Source organism: Trachurus trachurus (assembly GCF_905171665.1).
Source record: "Trachurus trachurus genome assembly, chromosome: 5".
NCBI classification, from domain to species: domain Eukaryota; kingdom Metazoa; phylum Chordata; class Actinopteri; order Carangiformes; family Carangidae; genus Trachurus; species Trachurus trachurus.
In genome coordinates this window covers 12,367,609-12,390,028 of record NC_139896.1, presented here as the reverse complement: position 1 = coordinate 12,390,028, position 22,420 = coordinate 12,367,609, and the positions used below count along the sequence as shown (strand labels likewise).

At 43.0% G+C, this 22,420-nt stretch overlaps 1 protein-coding gene across 2 annotated transcripts in view; it reads right to left on the bottom strand.

Annotated features, from left to right (window-relative positions):
- LOC310986361 (nuclear receptor coactivator 3-like) overlaps positions 1–22,207 on the bottom strand; it is a 34,730-nt gene extending 12,523 nt beyond the window's left edge. For both annotated transcript variants that reach the window (XM_083972219.1, XM_083972220.1), the window contains exons 1-4: positions 22,126–22,207; positions 3,112–3,179; positions 782–886; positions 295–455 (exon numbers count right to left, since the gene is read on the bottom strand). In XM_083972219.1, the coding sequence (XP_083828345.1) occupies positions 295–455; positions 782–867 (247 nt within the window). In that variant the 5' untranslated portion in view covers positions 868–886; positions 3,112–3,179; positions 22,126–22,207. The remainder of the gene's footprint in view (positions 1–294; positions 456–781; positions 887–3,111; positions 3,180–22,125) is intronic.
- Between the last annotated feature and the right edge of the window lie 213 nt (positions 22,208–22,420).

Genomic DNA, 22,420 nt, shown 5'->3' with positions numbered 1-22,420 from the left:
CCCCCAGTGATACACACACACACACACACAGCCCAACTGGCCGTCGGTCTGATGCAGCCTGGCTATGAACCAAACGCACCACTTCATCGCTGGCATCATCTGTCCAGCAGCAGGGTACATGATGATTCAACTTTATTCACTGTTTACACCCCACAAACACAGATAAAGAACAACATTTTTTTTTTTTTTTTTTTTTTTAAGCGGTTCAATTCTGATGAAATTCTTATGAAGTTCTGGTGAAATCCTAGTTGTATGGAGGGTGTGGTTGTGGTTGGTTTGCACAGCGGCAGGTACCTTGCTCTTTGATTTGTCTGATCTGCCTCACGGTCTCCTTGAGGATGGCACATTTGTCAGGCTTGACGTTGAAGCTGTCGATGTTGGAGAGATTGGCAGAGATGAGCTCCGCCAGCTCCTCGATGTACTTGCTCTCCTGTTCCCTCCGACGCTTGTCACACCTGCTGGGGCGCCAAGGGGATTAGACATGTTGCCATGGCAACCTCACCTCCCTATGCCCCGTTCGTATGCAGGCCATACGGCGGCGGGGGCTCTGATGCTTCAATTATTATTTTTGCTTTCAGCGCACTCACACTCACTCTCACTCGCTCACACTCACACATGCACGCCGCACCGGGGAGGTAGGGGTGTTTACGTGAGGCCGTGGAGGTGCAGGAAGTGACCTGATGCACTTGCTGACATTCACACCAAAAAAAACAACAAAACAAAACAAAAAAACAGCAGCAGCCAAAGTGAACTGATACATAACAGAAATTACAGCACTCACCCTAAGCCTGGTGTGTCACAGGTGGACAGTTTACGTTTGCGGTCAGAGCACAGCGGCTCCAACGAGTTATCTCCTACGCCACTCATCTTCAGCACATATCAGCACCTGAAAGCACAGAGCCGCACATCATTTGTACATACACACACACAAACACAAACACACACACGGACACAGACACAGGGGCAGTGGCACATGATCGAAGGGAACGGACTGAGAGCGCGGTTTTATACGCTCACATGTGATGTGTGTGGTAGAATCTAATGAAGAGATAAGCGTGGATTGGACTGTGCCCTCAGCTGACAGTTCTTGAAGTCCACTCTGAAATTACTCTTAATACAGACGAACCTTGAAAGCTTAGTGTCAAGTTAAGAGAAAAAAAATAAAAAATCAAACAAACTCCCCAAGCTACTGAGGTTATAAATGAAGTGACTTCCAGGGGGAGAAAGAGCGGATTGTAGATTCCTACAGATTTATGAGTGTAGACTATCCAGTTAGCAAAAGCAGCCTTGGTTCCTTCTTAGTGCTTGATGGGAGTGAAATCTCATCTGTTCCACTGCGAGGAGCGACTGATGATGATGTAGTGATTTGGAGCCTCAGGGGAGATGGGTCATCCTGCGTTCAGCCAGCCTGCCCGCTAGAACGATACCACTCTGCTAGCAGCGGAAGCACACACACACTCACACACACACACTCACATGCAGCGTATACAACCGTTTCCAGTACACTTGCATGTTTAGGCATGTCAAGGCACAGTCTGCAAAGAGAGACGGGTGTTCGCAGCTACTGTCCCGGGATTCAGGCACAAGACATATTTGTGATCAGCCTGCTGCGTCTACGTCGTTGAACTACCTGGCTGGTCCTACACAGCGGTTTGTGTAGCCTAAAACAATCCAGCCGTGGCTCCGGAGTAGAAATATCTCTCTTCCGCATTCCCCTTTCCTCTCCATTCTCCATACTCGCCTACATCTGCTCTTCCTTCCAATAGGTTTTAACTGCTATTCCCCCCCCCCCCCCCTATACCATACCATACCATCCTCAGACAACCCCTCCCTTCTCTCCCTCCCACCCTGGGTGTAGCAGTACTGTGGGCTGGGGACCCTGCCCTTATTTTCTTGCTCTGGCATTGCCCTGTGTCTGACCCCCTCAGAGTTCACGTTAGAGGAAACCTCTGCAGTCAGCCTCTAAGGTCACGGCTCTTTCCTATTCCCACCCAGAAACACACACACACACACACACACACACACAAAGCTGTAGCGTGCGGCTGCTCCACCAGATTGTTTCTACTACTACAAGTCCATCCTGGACTTTGTGTTTTAAGAGGGGCTTGCGTGTGCACACACACACACACATACACACACACACAGGCAGACACAGAGTGAGCTCATTCCAGAGTGGAAAACTGTAGAACGGATGAGAACCATTATGCAACTCCCGCTCCACAACAGCAGGCTAGGACATGCAGTCCAGTCACCCACCACCGCCACTATGACTAGAAGAGCACCGAGCCTCAGACGTACGCTCTGTGCCGTAAATCTGAAATCGCATGCTTCTTGTCTGTCTACCTTTCAGCACCCCTCTCTCAAGATCTGCCTGTCCTGCTCTGGCTGTGACTCTCTTTGCCCCCCTCCCCTCCCCTCTCTCTCTTTCTTGCTTCCTTCCTTCCTGGTTTCTGTCCTAAAGCTCACCTCTGCAGCAGTGGAGAAAGATGACATCAGCCCTCAGTCAGCCTCACATCCTGAAACGGACAAACAGCAGAGCTGGGGGCTGCTGGGAGTCTTTCTGAACACAGAGAATGCACAGCAGAGTAGAAACTAGGATTTCTATCTACTCTAGTGATAGAGGCAACGTTGAAATCCAGAGTAAATGTAAATGGGTTTAAATGAATGCTTAAATCCAATTTTCTTGTAAAAGCCTCCTTGTTGCAAAACACAACTTTGTTTTCCTGGAATTTAGGTAACAGCACGGTACAATCTGCCACTCACTCATTTTAACACATTGCACTTAAGGTTTTGAAAACTGACAACCCGAGTAGACAACACCTATAGAGCAGAGTGAGTCTGTGAGCAGCAGCCGACCAAAACCACAGATGAGTCTAAACAGGCCTGGCAGTATGCCACTGACCTGAATCAGCTTCATTTGACAATGTGAAACTTGCTCGGGGACAAGATGAGGTGTTGCGCAAACCATCAGGTTTGCAAACAGCAGCCACCAACATGAGAAATATAACATCTCATGGTCAAATATAAAATGGGTTTGGGGTTATTGTTGTCCACCTGGAGAGTGTGTGTATTTAAGTGTGTATTTTTCTTATACTTTGACCACATGCTCACCTTGGCCAGTACAATCTCCTGTCAAGCTCCATTCAGGGTCTAGTGTCGTGTAAATGTCTTAACATCTCCTGAAAACAGAAAGAGAAAAGAGAAAGTTCAGTAACTTGATACACTCTCTCTGAATGTCGAAGCATGAGCTCTTGGAGGTTTTTACTTTCACAGAAAATCATGGGAAAAAACTGATTTCTAAAATTGCACAGGAAGCCACAGCAGAACACATCCTGTTTGTGTCCTCCCCTCAGCCCGATCCACTGCGTCATCACTTCCCTTTCCTGGAAATGTGGCCACTCATCCTCCCTATTTACATATTCTGTTTATCGGGCCTCTTCCCCCCCCCCCCCCCCGTCTTCCTGGTTGCTTCTTCTCACACCTTGTTAGTTTACTGCTGCTTTCTGTAGCGTGACCGAAGGAAGAAGACAGTGTGCACATGACAGCGTTCTCACAGAGGTCAGAAAAATTCCTGAAAACATGTTATCTACCAACAATAAATGTAAACTGTGACTGGTCAAAGACCAGTCTTCACTGTGCACAAAGCTAATCAGCTCTTTCTTTGTTGCTCTGTCACTATTTATAGAAGCCATGAAGCGACTGAGCACCTTTCTTTGCTGTGTTGTTTCTCTTGCTTTTCTTCCACAGGGGTTCAACTTACTTTGAGAAGCATTTGTCAGACAACACACATGTGCCTTCATAAGCTTCAATACTTTAACCATCATATTCATAATCACAGGACAGAAGGCCCTCTGGTGTTTTCTGTTTTCTCATCATAGCAATTGGATGAGTTTTCATCATAGCAACAGAAATGAATCTCTATCCTGAGCTTGTCACTAACATCTGTGCCACAGTTTTTTTTTTTTTTCCATTTCAAACCGGCAGTTACAATATTACACTCCAATATAACTTTTTGTGTACTTTTTTTATAGACACATTTTCATTTCAAGGGACCTGTCATAGGGCCCTGGCCCCACACACTGGGAGAGCCGTCAGTGTTTTGGTACAAGCTGCTCCAAAACCGCTGACCTTTAGCACCATCATCACATTGTCACAGATAAGCCTGTCAGATGTTCTTCCCCTCATGAAATATAATAATCACACAGCTCTAAACACAAAATCTTGATCATAATAATCTTTCGACATCGAGAATTTTAAACTGCTGCTGGTTTCTAAGAAGATAAACAAGAGATGCCATAAAAAAGCAAACTTGATAAGTGAATAAACAAGGAGTATTTTCTATTTGGAGGCCTGCTACATGCTCTGTCCACAACTGGTGTGTGTGTACACGTGTGCGATCCTCCACTACAGACCACTGATCACATCAGTCCTAAACGCTGTGCTGCTACTGAGCTAATACTGCAGCTGAATAATTTAACAGAGAGAAAAAGAGAAAAGCGTTCTCTTTCTGAACCGAACGCAATTTAATAATTTGAAGTCGACTTTTCTTTGACGCCGAAACCAAAAAAAGATGGAAGACTTCACTGAAACCAGGGTGAAGACACAACATGTCACTCATTTTAAGCATCTATTACTAATGTTTAGATCATTTTCATTCCTTAACTCTCATTGTTGAGGTTATTGCTCCATCCTGCCCTTGTTGACTGACACACACACACACACGGGTACAGACACTCACCATACACGCACAGTTAACCCCTAGTAGTGAAGTGTGATGCAGATTAAGAGAGGTGAGCTTGAATCAAATGAATATAGACCACAGGAGGCGGAGGAGGAGTCGAGGCAGATTGAGCAGAATGAAGTGGGGGAGGAGGAAGAGGCACTGGGAGGGGGAGGGGAGGAGAGTGGTGACACAGCTCATCATGGACCTCAACAGAGGTGGGTATCATTCAGAAAAATGTAGATATTGGTAGCAATGCCAGTGACTTGACCTTGATACCATTATGAACTGGCCTTGTTTGATGCTTCTTCTTCTTCTATTTCATTAAGCAACCCTTTGTGAGTCTCTGGGATGAACATCACATAATATTTATAAAATCATTAACATAGAATATCTTATTAATAATATTATCGTCATCATTATCATCATCTATTTTGACAGAAAATTCTCTGTTTTCAGTGTAATGCCAATAACAAAACACTGGCTTGTAGATAAAATAAAAATATTTATGCTATTCTTAAACAGTGTAATACAACAAGCTACACATGTCGAATGCCGAGTTGTGTCGATACACTGAAGCAACAGGAAGTGACGCTGTAAACTGCACCCAGAGGCCCTGACCAGATCTGGAGTTAATATGAATCTCAGGTGATCTGATCACAAGTGGACAGCGCTCAGGTGTGAATGCACTTCAGATCTGAGACCCAATCTGGTTTCTGAGGTGGTCGTGATTCTTTTAGCAGTCAGTACGCAGAGTTTAATGGAGCTATGCTCAAAATTCAATTTTGCCGTCTAATCGGACTTCTGTCCTTGTCCCAGTTTACATGCAACTGAGAAAAAAAGAATAAACTGACGGGAACGTGTCCTCCTCCTTGACACCAGGTGGCGACGTGCGTCGTTTCAGCGGGTTAATACGGCCCCTTTTCCGATTGACCTATTAGCCAGGCGGCAGACCGGCATTTTCGAACAGACGGTTAATCGTACAGCTTTGTTCATCTCGTACGTAATGTGTACGTTACGAATTCCAATCGCATTATCTGGGTGTCTTAATCGGAGTTGGAGAACTCCGATATTAGTCTGACTAACACGTTTACACACACTCAGTTGTCCAGTTTTAGTTGGATTAAAGCAGTGTTTTTCAACCTTGGGGTCGGGACTTCACATGGGGTTGCCTGAAATGTCTACTAATTGATAAAAAAAAGATTACCAATAAAAATATTCTTTTAAAAATTAGGATTAAAAACACCACACACAATCTTAAACAACTGTATTCTTTACTTTCACTTTCTCAAATATAAGTTCAGTTCAAATAAAATGCACCATATAAAAATATCTGAGCTGACGCCCAATCACATGGGGGTCGGGGGTCGCTGGAAATTTTCTTAAATGTCATGTAGGCCTAAACGTACTGAGTGTGAACGAAAATGTGTCCTGAACCACATGACAAGACCACCCACTCTACTAGAATTAGCCCTGTCACAGTTTCATTATGAACCGAAAATATATTTACACTTCCTCTATACCAAGTCACAACGGACACATTGACTGTGACTGTGACATATTGATTTACTATGTTTTTACCTTTTAACTATTTCAAATGGTTAAAACCATGACAGAGCTGCGACTGGATCGTCCAACACCCGTTTCTGAACAACATGAACATTTAAATCTTTGTCCGTTTTTAACAAACAGCCACATTGTTGATTGGAGAAAAACAACTTGCTGTGACATTGAAATACTGGCTCTGATTTGCAGCTGCAGTCGGCGCCTCTGTGGGAAAGTGGTTAACACCGTCACTGTGAGTTTTGAGATTGGCGGTGCTCATTCGACTGTAAAACCCGGCAGTTGTGAAGCTCATGAGATACTCAAATCAACATCTGATGGAGCCCGGGGCACTTGTACTTGTAATTACATGTGGCCATACTTTTCAATATTTCAGTGTTTTACTTCAGTGCTTCTTTTAACTTGTCAGCGAACGACAAACAACGTGACAATGAATTCACTTGTTTGACATTGATGGGACACTTGTATAATTAACCCTTTTTTGCGTGAGAGGGATGTTACATCCTCATACCTTCCAAACTACCTGCAAAAAAAAATGCAGCCACTCCCAGACCAACCATGTGTTACATGCTGATCTATCACATGCTACGAAACTCTCCAATCAAGCATAACTGCAGTCATGAGGAAGAAATAGGTAAGCAATTCCACAGATACAGGACTATCTGATATTTTTATTTTCTCTGACTGATCCAACACACAGCTTAAATACCTGTGTGTGGAATAACTCTCCTCTTAAAATGGTGGATATAAGCTCAAGAGCCCATCACCCCTGCGGATCTCTAAGCAAATATTTGTCCTTTCACAGACGTAAGGCCGATGAGATGAGGTAAACTTTATGCTGGATGACATTTCATTTTACTGCACGCAGCATGCCGTGTTCAGATATTTCATTTAGTGGTGTAAGAAAACATGATTTCGATATAAAAAAGGTGTTTGGCAAAAGGCCAGAACAGCAGCAGTGTCAGTCAGTCAGTCAGTCAGTCAGTCTGGCCCAGAATAGTGAGGAGGACATTCCTGCTCGGCCTGAAATAAAGCCTGCAATCTGAGCTCCCTGTGACAAAGAGCGGCAGGCCCAACAATAAACATCAACCCACCCAAAACAAAGAACAGACAAACTGGGCCCACATACACACAATTATAGACCCCCCCCCCCCCCCCCTCCCCTTACTCTCCTCAAAACACACCCAAACTCAAAACTCATGGAGTCAAACTGTCCTGATTAAAGTCGTGTATGTGTCTGTGTGTGAGAGGAGAGAATGAGGAAGACAGAAATAAAGAGTTTGAGGGTTTTGTTTAAAATAAATAAAAACTATAAACATCTGAAAAAGTAGTAAACATGAAGCTACTGGATGTTAGATACTACAGGCATTTTACATCATTACTTCACTGCCCTCTCGCTCTCTCTCTCACACACACACACACACACACACACACACACACACACACACACACACACACTGCAGAAGCAAGGTAATAAAGTAACAAAAGGTGTCCACTAGAGTTGGGGACATCAAGTGCAAAAAGGAAACAAAAGGACAGAATTACTTCCTGTTTTTCTTCAAAGAACCGATCCACCTCCTGCTGAGCATACAACCAGCTATACACTGGCTACAATTGGAGCTCACACCAACCCCAACCTCAATGTCTTCATTTAAAAACAAATCCTGGGTAATTGTGAAGCCATGTTCTTCCCACTACACATACGGACCCTTCAGATGTACTAAACTGCTCGGTTATGAGGACAAATTCATAAAGATGTTCACAATAATTCAAAGTAGAGCTGCAACCATTAATCGAACAATAGCCTAATCGATTATTAAATTAATCGTCAACTATTTTGGTAATCGAATAATCGGTTTGAATAGTTTTTTTAAGAGAAAAAAGTCAAAATTCTCTGATTTCAGCTTCTTAAATGTGAATATTTCTGGTTTCTTTGTTCCTTTGTGACAATAAACTGAGTATCTCTTTGGTTTGTGGACAAAACAAAACATTTGAGGACGTCATCTTGTGGTTTGGGAAACACTGATTGACATTTTTCAACATTTTATTGACCAAATCGATTGATCGATTAATCGTTTAAATAATCGACAGATTAATCGATAACGAAAATAATCGTTAGTTGCAGCCCTAATTCAAAGTGTTTGGATTTTTTGGACCACGAGTGTAATTTTCTCTCTTTTACCACTGAATATTTGCAGGTTTCTGGTCTAATCCAGTCGATTACGACAGGAACACAGTCACACCAACTGGAATCATATACAAAGAAGAAGAAGAAAAAAGGCGATTAGGATACGTCGGCGCCTTAAGATAAACATACTCTTGTAATGTGAGCTACAGTTGGGCCCTTGGACCACAGCGTAGGAAGCGCTGCCTTTATAAATGGTTTGATGCATCGCAGGCATGTGTTGTTTACCAGTGTTGTACTGAATAAAATCCTGTGCTACAACAGTGAGCAGTTGACGGGCAGCATCCTGTGAAGCTTGTTAGCAACACTCCACTGAATTAATCTTGTGCAACTATCTGTGCCACAAAATGAATGAAGCACGACCTCTTCACCGTGGATTTGAGTCAGTGGCGTTTGGAAACTGGAAGTAGCTTAGTAATGTGGGTAGAAAGTTGTCACAACAACCTACATCTAAAAGGCTGTGACAAAGAAAAGGAAAATACGCACGGCACGGTCCTACTAAGAACTCATATTCACAGGCTATATAGCTAAACATGCTAAAATTAGTAGCTTAGCAAGTGGCTGGTTAACACACTGTAAATCCCCTCTGTGCACCTTTGCTCTTGTGCTTTCAGAGCGGAAATAAAAAATACAATTAGACAGGAGGAGAGTTGAGCAAATGGCAATTGCAAATTTTCCCTCTTGGTGTTTTCTCTCCCTGAGTGAGTGACGCCACTAATGGTGAGACATGTGACAGATAAGATATGCAAGGCCATATTCAGATGCACTGTGTCCTGGGCTGGCAGCAAGCAGGAAAAGACCAGGAATTAACTTAAGCACAATTAAAGAAGGCTTGTCTTGACAAACTTCAGTTTGAGTGAATGAGAAGAAGCACATAAATACTTTTTTTTTTTTTAAAGGGGTCTGGCTGTAAATGGTTATGTCGGCAAAAAAAAAATATACAAAAGATATATTTGGACTGATCTCTGCACATTTTTTGAGATGGTTAAATAGCTCTAAACCAAACCTAATTAACCGTGGCTAATGTTACTGCTTACTTCGTATAATTTAGAACAAAATTTCACTTGGTTTAGCAGTCATCAATCATCATTATGTTTTGGGGATTCCCTCTCAATTCTGAGAGAAGATAACTTCCAGATACAAACGTCTTTTTTTCATGGATTCATATGCAACCCAGTTGTTGTTGGTGAAACCATCTTATTGCTCTTCTCTTGCCAACCTAACACATGATTTCAATGAAACATGGGCCATTGGGACTTAACTGGTGCCAGAGGGTTTTGATGGCAAGATGCAGATTGCTGCCACACAATGAGACTCAAGGATGGGGATGAGGAGGACATATGTCGAGCATGTGTGTACAAGTGTGGATTTTAAAAAAGCGAAGTTGTAAATTGTTCAGAGAAAACCTCCAGTTAGATACCGCAGCAGCTGCAAAATTCCTGCAAAGCTCAAAAAACCAGACTGAACACACACACACACACACGTCCCATCGTTCGTCTGAACGCAAGATGTTTCTGTCACTTTGTTCCTCCGCGTATTTTTTTATGTGAAAGTTCATTGAAACCATGTCTGAGTTGTGAAACTATACCGCCAAAACTTTATAACTTTGTAATTTGTTTTACCAACTTCAGACATTTAAGCTCTTTTTCCCACATGCACAGCAAACCTGAACTCTTCTAGACATCACCCAGAGGAACTGTGTGTGTGTGTGTGTGTGTGTGAACGCAGATGTCCAAATCAGTTGAACAGGACCATAACCAGACTTTACCCCACCAGCAGCAGCATCCATGAACAAGACCCAAGTCTGTGTAATGTCCGACTGAGCCCTTATGCGACTAGAGCGCGTCACTGTCCCAAAAATTAACAGCGAGTGAGTGGGTGTGACGGTGACGTTTCTGTCCTCCTCTTCCTACACTCAGATGCCACTCCTCAACTCTACCAACAGAGTATTTCTAGTAGGTGAGAAAAAGCGTCTCACATGGACAGTCTCTGGTTGTGTGTGTAAACAAGCAGCTCCGGATGCGATTCTCCGGACAGTGTCTGGAGTTCCTGTGTGGAAAAAACGACTTCAGATCAGTTCCTTCAAATGGAAAGCCTCGACAAGCGCGACAGATTTAGAGTTAATATTAAAGTCACACAAGGAGCAGTTCACAGTGGAATAAAGCACACCTTTCAAAGCCGCAGTGGTGACGCAAATGTGAGAGCAGACTGAAACACACCCTCACAGACGCTTATTGAAGTTTGTGAAGCATTTCAGAAAAGCATCAATAAGAACCTGAAATCCAACCTAAAGGTTCAATTTAATTGACCAATCAGAGTCTGAAATATGGGAGAAAAAGGCGAACGTGTAAAAGGGTCAGCTTTGTCCGATACATGTGAGCAATTACCAAATCTAATAACCTGAGTCAGGCTCTAATTTAACAGATGGTAAAATAAATGTGGGGTTAATTATCAATAAATGAAAACACTTCTCAACCCATGTGTGACATAGTGTGCGATAAATTATATTAGAACATATTAGATTAATTTCCTCTGACATGAAATTTTCAAGGGCACATAGCAAACAGGCAATGTGTAAAAAAAAAACCAAAAAACATAACAAAACAGCTTTCTGTTCCAGCAGCTTCTTCCTCAAACTTATAGCGTACAAAATGTCCATAGATGAAATGTGGTCAGGGAGAGAAGGTAGTTCAAAGCAGAGGGAAAACTGCCTTCATAGGATTGCTTCTCTCCCCCTAGAAAAAACATCCCCCACCCTCGCCTGACGCACACAACGCACACAGAGCTCAGACAGGCTGTGTGTGCATCTCCCCATTTTTCTCACACAAACTGCAACGTGTAGAAAAACCGGGGAAAATAAATGAAGGTGGAAACAAAGAGGTGGCAGATTCCACTGTGTGTGTGTGTGTGTGTGTCACACATGCATCTCCTATCCATCATTAATACGGACAAAGAACAGAGAGAAACAGGAAAAGGACCCACGCGGGGACAGATTGAACCACTGTACTGCTGCTTCTCCAACAACCCCTTCATATTTTCCATAAGCTTGACATGTTGGTGTGTGTATATGTGTGTGTGTGTGTGTGTGTGTGTATAGAGAGGTGATAAGGAGGACGTCGTCCAGAGGAGACCACAGTGACCACACAAAATGCAGGCGGCTGTGATCACACAGGGCTAATATTATGGAAATTAGTTCATTAATCAATGGCTAAACAGTCTTTTATCTGGGGAGCCAGAGCTCTGGGGCCTGATCAGCTTCCATGCTGCCCAGTCTGATAACACACACACACACACACACACATACATCTTCGCTAGCAACTGATACAGATGCTGCAGGAAGACAAATCTCACAAAGCCACAGATAATTCAGTGTGAAGATATGTCATCCATTGTAATTACGTATTTGCCTTTTTTTTCCCCCTAAAGAAATGACCTCATGTTGATGTGAAGGCAGCGCTGGGATTTAAACTTTCTGAGACAGTTTCTGTGCCTGTGTACACGTTTCAACTGAGCCTCTCTCTGTAAAAACGGCAGATATTCATTTTCAGACCGCAGCGCTGCTCTGACGATTTTCTCTCTTCCCTCTCTCCCTCCCTCCCTTTCGCTCGCTCTTGTGTCTTTCTCTCCTCCCTCATTTCCCCCCTCCTCCTCGCCCCTCCGTCCCTGTTGGATTGGCGGAGTAAACACAGGAAGAGAGCGGGCTCTGTTCCACCACACCAGAGCTGGAGCTGGGCGTTCCTGCAGAGCTCCTGCGCCGGGGTCAAAAGTTTACTGTGGTTTTCATTTCACCTTTCCTCAGCCAATCACAGCGCCACACTGCAGTGGCTGAACTCTGACCCCCGCAAAGAATTCCACTCAAAAGATGGTCTGACGCCAGTTTCTGAACTGCACACCCCCATCTCCCATTTTTCCCCTTACTACTCCTTTTCCTTTCTTTCAACTGGCCAGTTTCATGTGTTGACAGAGCCTAGGTAAAAAAAAGAAATGAGGTATGAGGGGTAACAGAGAGCTGGAGCAGGACTGGGGTTTTCTCACTGCAATGCTTTTAAACATTTTTTAAAGAAAACTACAAATAGGTGCTGTCCTCTGTCTCGATGTGATGAACCACAGCAGATGAACAAATAAATAAAACAAACACAAACTGACTGAGAAGTCACATAAAGATCATTTTATTTCTAACGTCTTAGTTTGCCCTCGTATCGAGCGTGTTTTACAGAGCTGGCCTCACATTCGGCCGCCACATGCTGCTCAGTTCTAGGTTAACACTATTAAAAGTGTGTTTAAATGACTTATGAGGACAGGCTGGATACAGGGGTCACGGGGACCAAGTGTTGAAAGACACACAGAGAGAGGGCAAACGGGGCAAAAAGAAGCGAGGAGCTCGGCTCACAACACTCAAGAATCTGTTTACGAGTCAAATCAGAGCTGCTCTGTCTGACGGCACACACACACACATGCACACACACACACGCACGCTGAACCATAATCCAACTGTGCGTTTGTTTTTGTCTTGGTGACACTGCACTCTGTTCCCATCTGCGGAGTGATTAAGCCTGCACTGCTAATCAAGGCCCTCACACTGTAAGGGAGTGGGGAAAGACCGACACGCGGCGCTCCAAACTTTTGACCGAACTAAATAACATCCAGGGCGACTGTTCCTGTTCCTGTAGACCCACGTACTACTCCAAATGAAATCAATTTTGATGGGTTCAGGGAGACTTTCAAGCTGTCAAACTGAAAGTATGAACAAAAGAAAATATACTGCAGTCGGTTCATTTTGTGGTGCTCTCGTGTGAGAGCCAGCGAAGAACTTGGACTTGACTCAACTCTCGTCAAATCAGAAATTCTCCTGTAGTAGTTCACATGTCAACAGATCGAGAGAGGTGAGAGTTTTGACAAACTGCTGCTGGGACCCCACGCAGTTACAAAATGCATCTAACTGGCTCAAGGCGTTTTATATGGACCGTTTAGCTAATTGGTAGTGAATTAGCAAGAATACTAGAAGATTGTGTATTTTTGTGTTTTTTACTTCAAGTTTCAGGTATCTGTGTTAATACTGTGCAGCTTTATGCCAGATCGTGGTGTGTGTGTCGTTGGCATTCAAACATCTTCCTCAAATTTGGAGTAACACCTGTCTGCAGGTGAAATAACTGTTATTTATTTATTATTTCACCTATATACTGTGTCTCTCAGTTAGAGGAACTCAGGCCTCAGTATAAAAGTTTTAACAGTAACGTGTTGTCTGTAGAACTGCTGTGAAACTATGAATATATTTTTCCTAGAAAAATTATGCTGCATAATTTCATGGACCAAAATGTTTACACAGTGAGTCACATCTGTAGGATATTAAGCAAAATGCTGTATCTTCTACCCTACATGTCAGGATGTCTAAAGCCTGAAAAACTCAATCACTGAATTCACACAAAACCTACAGGCAAATTTGTACTTAAAAAAATGTCTGCTTTGAGTGTGTGGTAGATAATCATGCCTTTAAGCGTTTCAAGAAAAATTCATTAGTGCAATTCACCATGATGACACTGTGCATGTTGCATCCTACTCACATGGGAACTAGCCAATGATAAATGGTGTAGGCCAGGGGTTACCAACCTTTTCCAACTCAGGGCCCACTTGAAAATCTAAAAACTGTTCGCGGCCCACCTTCGTCCCTATAAACAATACATAGACAAAATGATGCATTTACATTTACATTTACATCTGTCATCGTGATAAAACAGGATCTCCTTCTATGGTTCTTTTTTTTTTAAAGTTTTATTGCTCTGACTTACAGTTCACGACACGTCAGCTCAGGTGATGTGCAGGTTATTGTTTCACTTCACTGCTCCGACGCTTCACCGCGTGTGTGTGTGTGTGCATCTGTGTACAGCGCTGACACACACACTGTAACCCTGCATCTATAGGAGCCTTAGCGCATGTTCTTCACGCTGTAGACCAGCCAACATATGAGACGTGTTACTGCAGAATAAACAACACGAGCAGCTCAGTGTTTCCAGTCTTGAGTTTTCTCCTCCACTTTCTTACCGAAGTAACAACAGGTTAGGCTCCACACTGCTCCTCACAGCAGCAGACATGATGCTGCTGGAGCCTCCTCCGTCTCCTCACTGACCTGCTGCTCCACACGTTCACCGTCACTTTAGCTGCCACTTCTAGTTGCTCCACTTCCACTCATTTCCTCCCTCCTCACCAACTTCCTCCTTCTTCCTCCTTCTTTTTCAGCTTTCACTTTTTCCTTCTTCCCTTTAGCTGCTGCAGCCAAAACAAACTGTAGCTACACACTGGATGCGGTGTGTCAGACGGAGACTGACAGGCTGCTATCGAGTTAATTTCTGCACTGTGATATCGAGGAAACATTGTCCATAGCCGATAATCGTTAACCGCGGTCGCGATTAGAGATCGTTTTATCGCCCAGGCCTATCTAAAATATATTTAGTGTCTTTTAAAAAGATTTTCACAAAAAATCATACCATTTTGAAAATGATTTACAATACAATACCGTTGCGGCCCACAGGTGGGAATGACTGACGTAGGCTGTACTGCAAAACCAGCGTTGGTTATAGTAATAATCATATAATAATAATAATAAGTGAAGCACTGAACCACTATTAGTATGTGAAGATTTTATGTGGGACAAAAAAACTAAGAAAAGGTTAAACTTAAAGACAACCAAAAAGCTATTCTTAAGAAAGAAAACAATCAATTTTCTAATCAGCTGAAAACAGTGAGTTATCAGTGTGTAACTGTGAACCTTGTATTCTGTATTGATCGTTTTGTAACACTACTTGTCATTACCATCAAAAACTTTACTGCAGCTTACCAAACTAGGTTGACTTGATCCACACACTTGTTCTGGTCTGCCACAGTGACTGGGATGTTGGCTGCCACATCTGTCAAAAACTCTACCATCTCCAAACTCGTAAATTGCTTTAAATGACATTTTCGCTTTCGTCCAATTTCAGGAGTAACCATGTGGAACAGGTTAGCAACAGGGTTGTAACTGTGGTGCTAATTGAACAGGGACCTTTTACTCCTATTTTAGTCATAGTGCCGTTGTATAGAATCACTTGTTCCAGTATAGCAATAGCAATCAGATGAGCATATATACTGTATGCGCAACAAGGAGCCAGCCGGATGGAAACATGGCGACCGCTTGCCAAAAGTAGAGGCATCCACATAGGAAAACACTGGATTTGGCTTTTTTTTTGGTGGTGTTGTTTGGTATATGAACTCTGTCACTGGTGCAAAGCTTGATGTGATGTGGCAATGTCAGGAGGCAAGTGTTAGCTCGGCTATTCTGGGGACAACGGTAAGCTCCAGAGCAGCAACCTTTTGATTGGAGTGTTGCCTTAACGACAAGCCACATAAACAGGGGTGACGTCACCAGGCACAGTGAAGAGCAGTAATGGTGAAAGGAACATTTTCCACTTTTATTCAGAAAGCAGGGGGGAAAAAATAAGCCCAATTAAGAAGTAAGTGTTGCAGAAAAAAAGGAATACTAATAAATTATCTGACACATGCCTTGCCAGTGTTGACATGCTGTAGTATGTCTGGAGGTTTAATGATGGCGTGGAAGGTTGTCATTCACGACTTGACTTCTCTTTGAACTGAAGGCTGCAATAAAGCGCTTTTGGAAAATCAAAATTCTTTCTGGCACAGTGCTGAGAGCGCATGTCTGCAATACTCACTGCAATGTGTGCTAATTTCTTTCAATGAAAGAAACTTTCAAGTTGCAGGTGAAATGTAAGTCAAGAGACACACGCAGTCCACCTTCGGTCCCTGCTCGCGTGGTCTCGTATCCTCTTACAACTTTCTGCAGCGCCATGCCAGCCACAGCTGCCTCTCAATCCAGACAGACCCAGAAACCACACCCTACTGCCACATAAGACCAACATCAAACAGATTCATCTTGGAGATGTACAAACAGAAAGGGAGAAAACAATGTAAATATGGGAAATACAGGCAACCATCCATTTGATGCTGTTAAATTACAGGGGGTGGAGTTGTGGGGGTGGAGAAGGTAGGTTTTATGAACATTTGGCACGACGCTACTCTGCAGTGGTTGAAGTTAAAGTTTGTTGTTATTTTGGCTGCCAATTAGCTATTTTGCCCGGGCAAATACACCTTTCCCAATTTTTCTTGACTTATTAGAGGTTGCATTTAGATGGACAAGAAAACGTTCGGCCCCTGTTCCTGCCTAACGTTTGTGATAATGCTGCAGCAGTTGAGAAGTTCACCCAGAAATGACACTGTCACTTTTCTCTTCCCTTCTTCACTGCCTCTCTTTCTGCTTCTCTTTACGCTGAATAACAGACAGAGAGAGCATCTGGTAGCAGTTATCTCACAAACCAAACTTTTTTTCACCCTTGCTGTCTCTCTTCCAAAGCACTTTTTTTTTTTTTTTTTTATAAAAGGGGGCCCTAAACAAAACACAAACAAGGTCTTTACAATGGTAAGAAAACTAGGCCAGGGAGCTACCCTCCCACTGGCTTGTTCAGGTGAACCCGTTTTACGAGCATTCTTCAGCTGGGGGAGCGAAAGTTAAAGGGGGAGTGCAAGTTAAAGAGGAAGGGCAAAGAGGGGAGGGGGGACAAAGCTCTTGGCACCCCCTTCCCTAATAAACCCTTGCCTTCGTCCAATCAACGAGGACTACAGAGAGTGAACTGTTCCAAATCCTTGCTGGTTATAAACTGGAATTGGGTGCAATGATTGCTTCAGGCTGCCCGTTTGGCTTTTAGAAGTGTGCATGGCTCACATATGGCTCAGCTAGCTAACACTTGGGTATTACCTCAGAGTTGAAGAAGAGGGGACCGAGGGATGAATGAGATGTGACTTCAAATACAGTCAAGAGTGCAAACTGCACCACTTGACTGGGGACCCAGCAGACTGGCTGTGGCCTCCTCTGAATAGTGAATAACAATCTGTTTTCAGCAGCTCTCATCTCATACTCTCACTCTTACTTGTTTGGGCGAAGTAGCTGTAAATATTTTAGCAGTGGAAACGCGACTGTCTTGTTGAGCAGAGTTTTCTATATTTAGCTCAAGGGGGTTAGGCAGGAAAGAAAAAAAAAGAAAAAGTTAACCTACCTGTTGAGTAGCACACCAGTACGTCAGCGAGGGGTAGTAGACATACTTTCACACAAACACGGAAGATCGCTGTCACTCTATGAGTGACCTTGAGATGCAAGGACTAAACAGGATGTTTTACACAGCTTGAGCCGACCACAGGAAACCTTTGTATTCTTTAACCTGGTTGTAAAACGGCCTCCAATGACAAGTCAGAGTCAAGTCTAACTGCCACAGAGCAGAGCTTCGGGAATCCTGTAAATATCCTGTAATTCTCTAACCTGACTTGGAGACCAGCCAAAGTAAATCCCATAAACAGTGTTGAAAAAAAATTCCTTAAAGAGAAGAGATGTGCATTTTTTCCCAAAGAGCAAGCCCTCGGTGCAAGTTATCTGTAAGAGTGAACAACTCTGATGTTTTCCTTGACTAAAACTGACTTCTCAGGTTCAGTCATTGTCCAGAGTCGTCCTCTCACACGTGTAGCACACAACAGGACATTGTCTCTTAAGGCAGGCAATGACCACTGGTTTTCCAAATCAACTTAACTCACAAAGTCAATGCAATTCCAAATTTGATTAGATTTAATATCAATCCAGTTACAGATATTTCAGCTACAATACCAATTTTGCTTGAATATGAATGAGATTCTCAGAGAACTAACACTTTAAACTTTTCTTCTCACCCGTTATAAAAAAATATTAACATTAAGAATAGACCTCAGAGCAGTTCGTATTCAGTTTGTATTTAACCTAACCAAAAGTTTAGACACACATCTAAAACATTGAAAGGTAGGTGAGGTGTGTTTGTGTGACTGATGCACCTGGGTACAGTGTGCATCAGTCAGGACACAGCTGTGGAAATCTGTGTTTTGTTTACAACACATAGCACATATGATAGAGATGTCATCAACATTGCCATTGCCACTCGCCTGCTGTGAAATCTCCAGACAATGACCTGCTCTGTACACATACAGGCTTTAATTCGATGCTACATTGACTTTGTACTCGTGGGGCTGGTAGTGTGTAGAGACTGTTTAATGTCCAGTCCAACTGATCGGGACACTTGTGTTCTGACACACAACTCCTCAGGTAACGTCAAGATAAATTGCATGTGTGAGAGCAGCTTAAGCCTGCACTCCTTGTACTACTGCCTGACAAAAAGGTACTAAGACCAAGGGGTCATATTTCAATTAGGTAAAACAATCAGGTTGTCCTTTGAACTCTACATGTCATCGAGGGTCCTCTCTCAGAGCTGCTGCTCATCCGCGCGGCTATTAATCTTAAAATTTGAATAGATACCATATGAACGATTGGCAGCTGCTAGAAACAAAACTTGTTATCTCTGTCTCTCTGTCTCACTTAAGGCACACAGACTGACGAAACACTAAAGGAATGCCATCTATTCAGCCATCAGTAACGCAAAAATGCAGCTTGACAAAGACTGACTAGAGACAGTTATCAAAAGTGGCTCTGCCACACAAAGGAGGCAAGCTCTCTGCTTATTCTTCCTCTCTGTCTCATACCAGTCAGTATTTAGAAGTAATTTTTAACACTGAGCCTAATTTGCAAAGCATATCTTTTTAATTAAGTGTACCAACACCAGAAAGTGGAGTTTGGACTTACTGTGCTTCCATATACATCTACAACAATAGTGTTCACAAGACTGTGAGATGGAGAGACTGTGGCCAACTTTATCAAGTATCATTGAATAACTTCTTTGATCAGCCACTTCTAGTGTGTTACAAAGACTCATTATCTGCCATTCCCCTTCCTTAGATTTATTTAAGTCTGTTTGATAACCATTTCACAAAGAACATGACAAGATGTGATTGCCAACATATTCAACATTAAATATAATGCTTAGAGTATTAGCTAAATGTTAGTATAATGCCACTAAATTTATGCTCATTTGATTATCAATCAGGGAATCTAACCACAGAGAGACTTCTCCCAGTCCCCCACAAAAAAAGTGATAAATTAATGAATTATTGAGAGCACAGGGGCCGGCAGACAAAGAACGAAAGCCATGCATCCCAGTCACTTCTTCACCCCATCTGCAGTCAAAGAATCCCCCCAAAGATTGATTCATTGTTAACGTCGGCTGACACCCTGTGTGAGGGAGAAAGAAAATGGTAGATAAAGGGACAGAGAATGGGGGACAGGGGGCTCCATTTGCCAAGAATATGAGCAGAAGCAGCTCATTGGACAGGTTCCCACAGTGGTCATTCTGCCACTTACAAAAATACCACATACGTGGGCTTGAGTAATGGCATTCCATCAGACTCAAAATAAAGACAAGTTAGCTCATCTGACGGCTGAAGCCTGCCTGCAGCACTATTCTCCCAGCTACATGCCATTTACATAATGGTCGAAAGTTTCATAACATTTCATTTCTCTAACTGTCATTTAAATTCAATAAACAATTCAATATTATAAAAAAAAGAAGGAATCTAAAGGTTCTACTTGCTGGAATGGTGACTCCAGAACTCAAATATTGTTAAGAACGTTTTGCAATAATGCTGCTATAGAAATTTCAACAAATGTGATGCACTTGCAGTAGTACCACCTTCTGTCCAGTTCATCAGTCTGGAGACTGTGCTGCTCTCCCGTCATGTCTACATTTTTCCTGTAATGGTTTTCTAGTTGTAGGATCTTGCCTTGCCCTTTTTCTCATCACTCTGATAGCAAAACATATCAGTATAAAACAGTGCTGTCCTAATAATGAATCAGAGAGTGTTATAACACAGCTTGTCCCATCTATGGTCATAGCTGCAAAAGTTGGGACACCTGTAGGAATTGTTTGCATGGACTTTCAAGACTTCATTTACTTCCATTGATGCAGAAAGTCTGAGTTCACTAACTTCTTAATCCTTGGAAAGGGCCTTAACAAAGAAATTTAATTGACAGTTTTTGGTGACCTAAATTGTTTTACAGCTCACCTGCGTAGATTTGAGCATCACACATCCTAATAAACAAATGGAAAAATTTGGGTGTGCAAAAACTTTTGACCAGCACTGTAAATTGGCTATAGGAGACACCAAAGCCCATTTAATAGGTGTCCTGCATTAAATCCATGAGGAGGAATATTCTTCCTAATAAGGCTAAAATAATTACAAGGACAAAAATACCATATGATTTCAGAAACTCTCACATGGAAATGAGCACTGAGCTGTAAATGCCTGCAAGTATTGGCAGGGATGGCCCCAGGCGAAGAGAGCGACAGCACACCTAGACCTCAACCGTTTCAGTGGAATGACTAACCTCGCTCCTCATTGTCTGCCTACACATGACCATGCGCTCAAAGAATGTCCTTCTACCACCTCCAAATCTGAGTGCTCAGCATGCACATTGAGAAGCAACAGAGAAAGCAAACCTGGACTCTACCTGAACCCTACCAGCGGCAGCGTTCAACCCTCCGCTGCACTGAAACACATTCATCTCCTGCCACTAGTCTGCCTGCCTCTCTCAAACACACACACACACACCTAAATATGATTTATCAGCAGTGAAAACCAACGTTCATCACAGTGTGATGGCCCATTTTACCAACCATTACAATCATGGATACATAATCTCTCTACAGCTATGCAAATAAATAACAGATGCTGTGGATTTTCCAGGGCAGCCACGTTGAGCTTCAAGTTTGATTGTCAGCACTGAGGAACTAGTGATGAACTGGTAAATACACGGTAGTTTATCATGAGCTGCAACTCATCATAAATTTCCCCCCATGCACCACGAAGTCTGCTGTGAAAAAGCAGCAGTATCTATAATCCTATATAACCTAACGCCAGATAAACTGGCCTGCTCCTATCTGTTAACATTGCTGGTGTGACAAATTACACGATAGAAAACTGACCCCTCTTCTACATTCATCGAGAAGCAATACATTATTTTTTTTTTATCTTGATTTTTTTTCTTCTTTTTGCTGCACGAAACAACTCATGCAGTGCAACTATAACAACGAGAGGCTGTCTCTTGAACCGAAACTGTGCAAAAGCAAAGTCAGACCAGTTTTGGTTATTAAAAGAAAAAAGATGTAGTAGTGACACAGTGTCCTGTCCTCCCCAGAGCTGCTGTTCAGTTCAGTTGTGTTGTGTTGTGGACAATGAGCACAACTTAGCGGCGCTTGAGGGATAACATTAACGTTTTTGAAACTCAATCGAGTTCAGCGTCCGTCCAACAAACTAGAGACTATTGCTGCTGCACCTCAGCGAGTCAGTCAGGCAGCCCGTGCCTCGTAAACTTTGTAGCTGCTAGCGGATAATGGAGACACCAACAAACACCGTAACCGTTAAGAATGGGACACTGTCGCGACAGGGCTGATGATGGGAATTATCGCGATGGTCACACAAAAAAACAGAAACATTTTCATAACAAATACAGACACAAGTAGTAAGGTGGTTCGTTGTATCACGGTAACGCTTATAAAACCACAGCCTGCTCGGAAGAAGCGGAGCAACACTACTAACTGCCTCTGAGGCGAATTAGCGCGTTCAAACACACAATAGCAGCCGTGTTCAAAAACTCGGTTATAACCAAATCATAAAGCATTTTGCAGTAGCAACAAAAAAAACTCACCGGCTTCGACGCTTTCATTGAGTGAAGCAGTTTCTTTTACGCCTCTACAAACTCTCCGCCATCTTCAGCAGGACGGTGTTTGTTTAAATGGGAAACACTCCCAGAGCGGAGGGAGCCAGCTTGTAGCGGAGCGCCGGGGCTTCTGGGTAATGTAGTTGCTTTCCCCGGCGAGCCACACCAAACTGTTTGACACGTTCTGTAAATGAACTACACGTACACTAATACCCATAGGTGATATGAGTAGCAGTCACTGATATTATTAGAGGAGAGATTTAAAAATGTATTTATAGGCTGG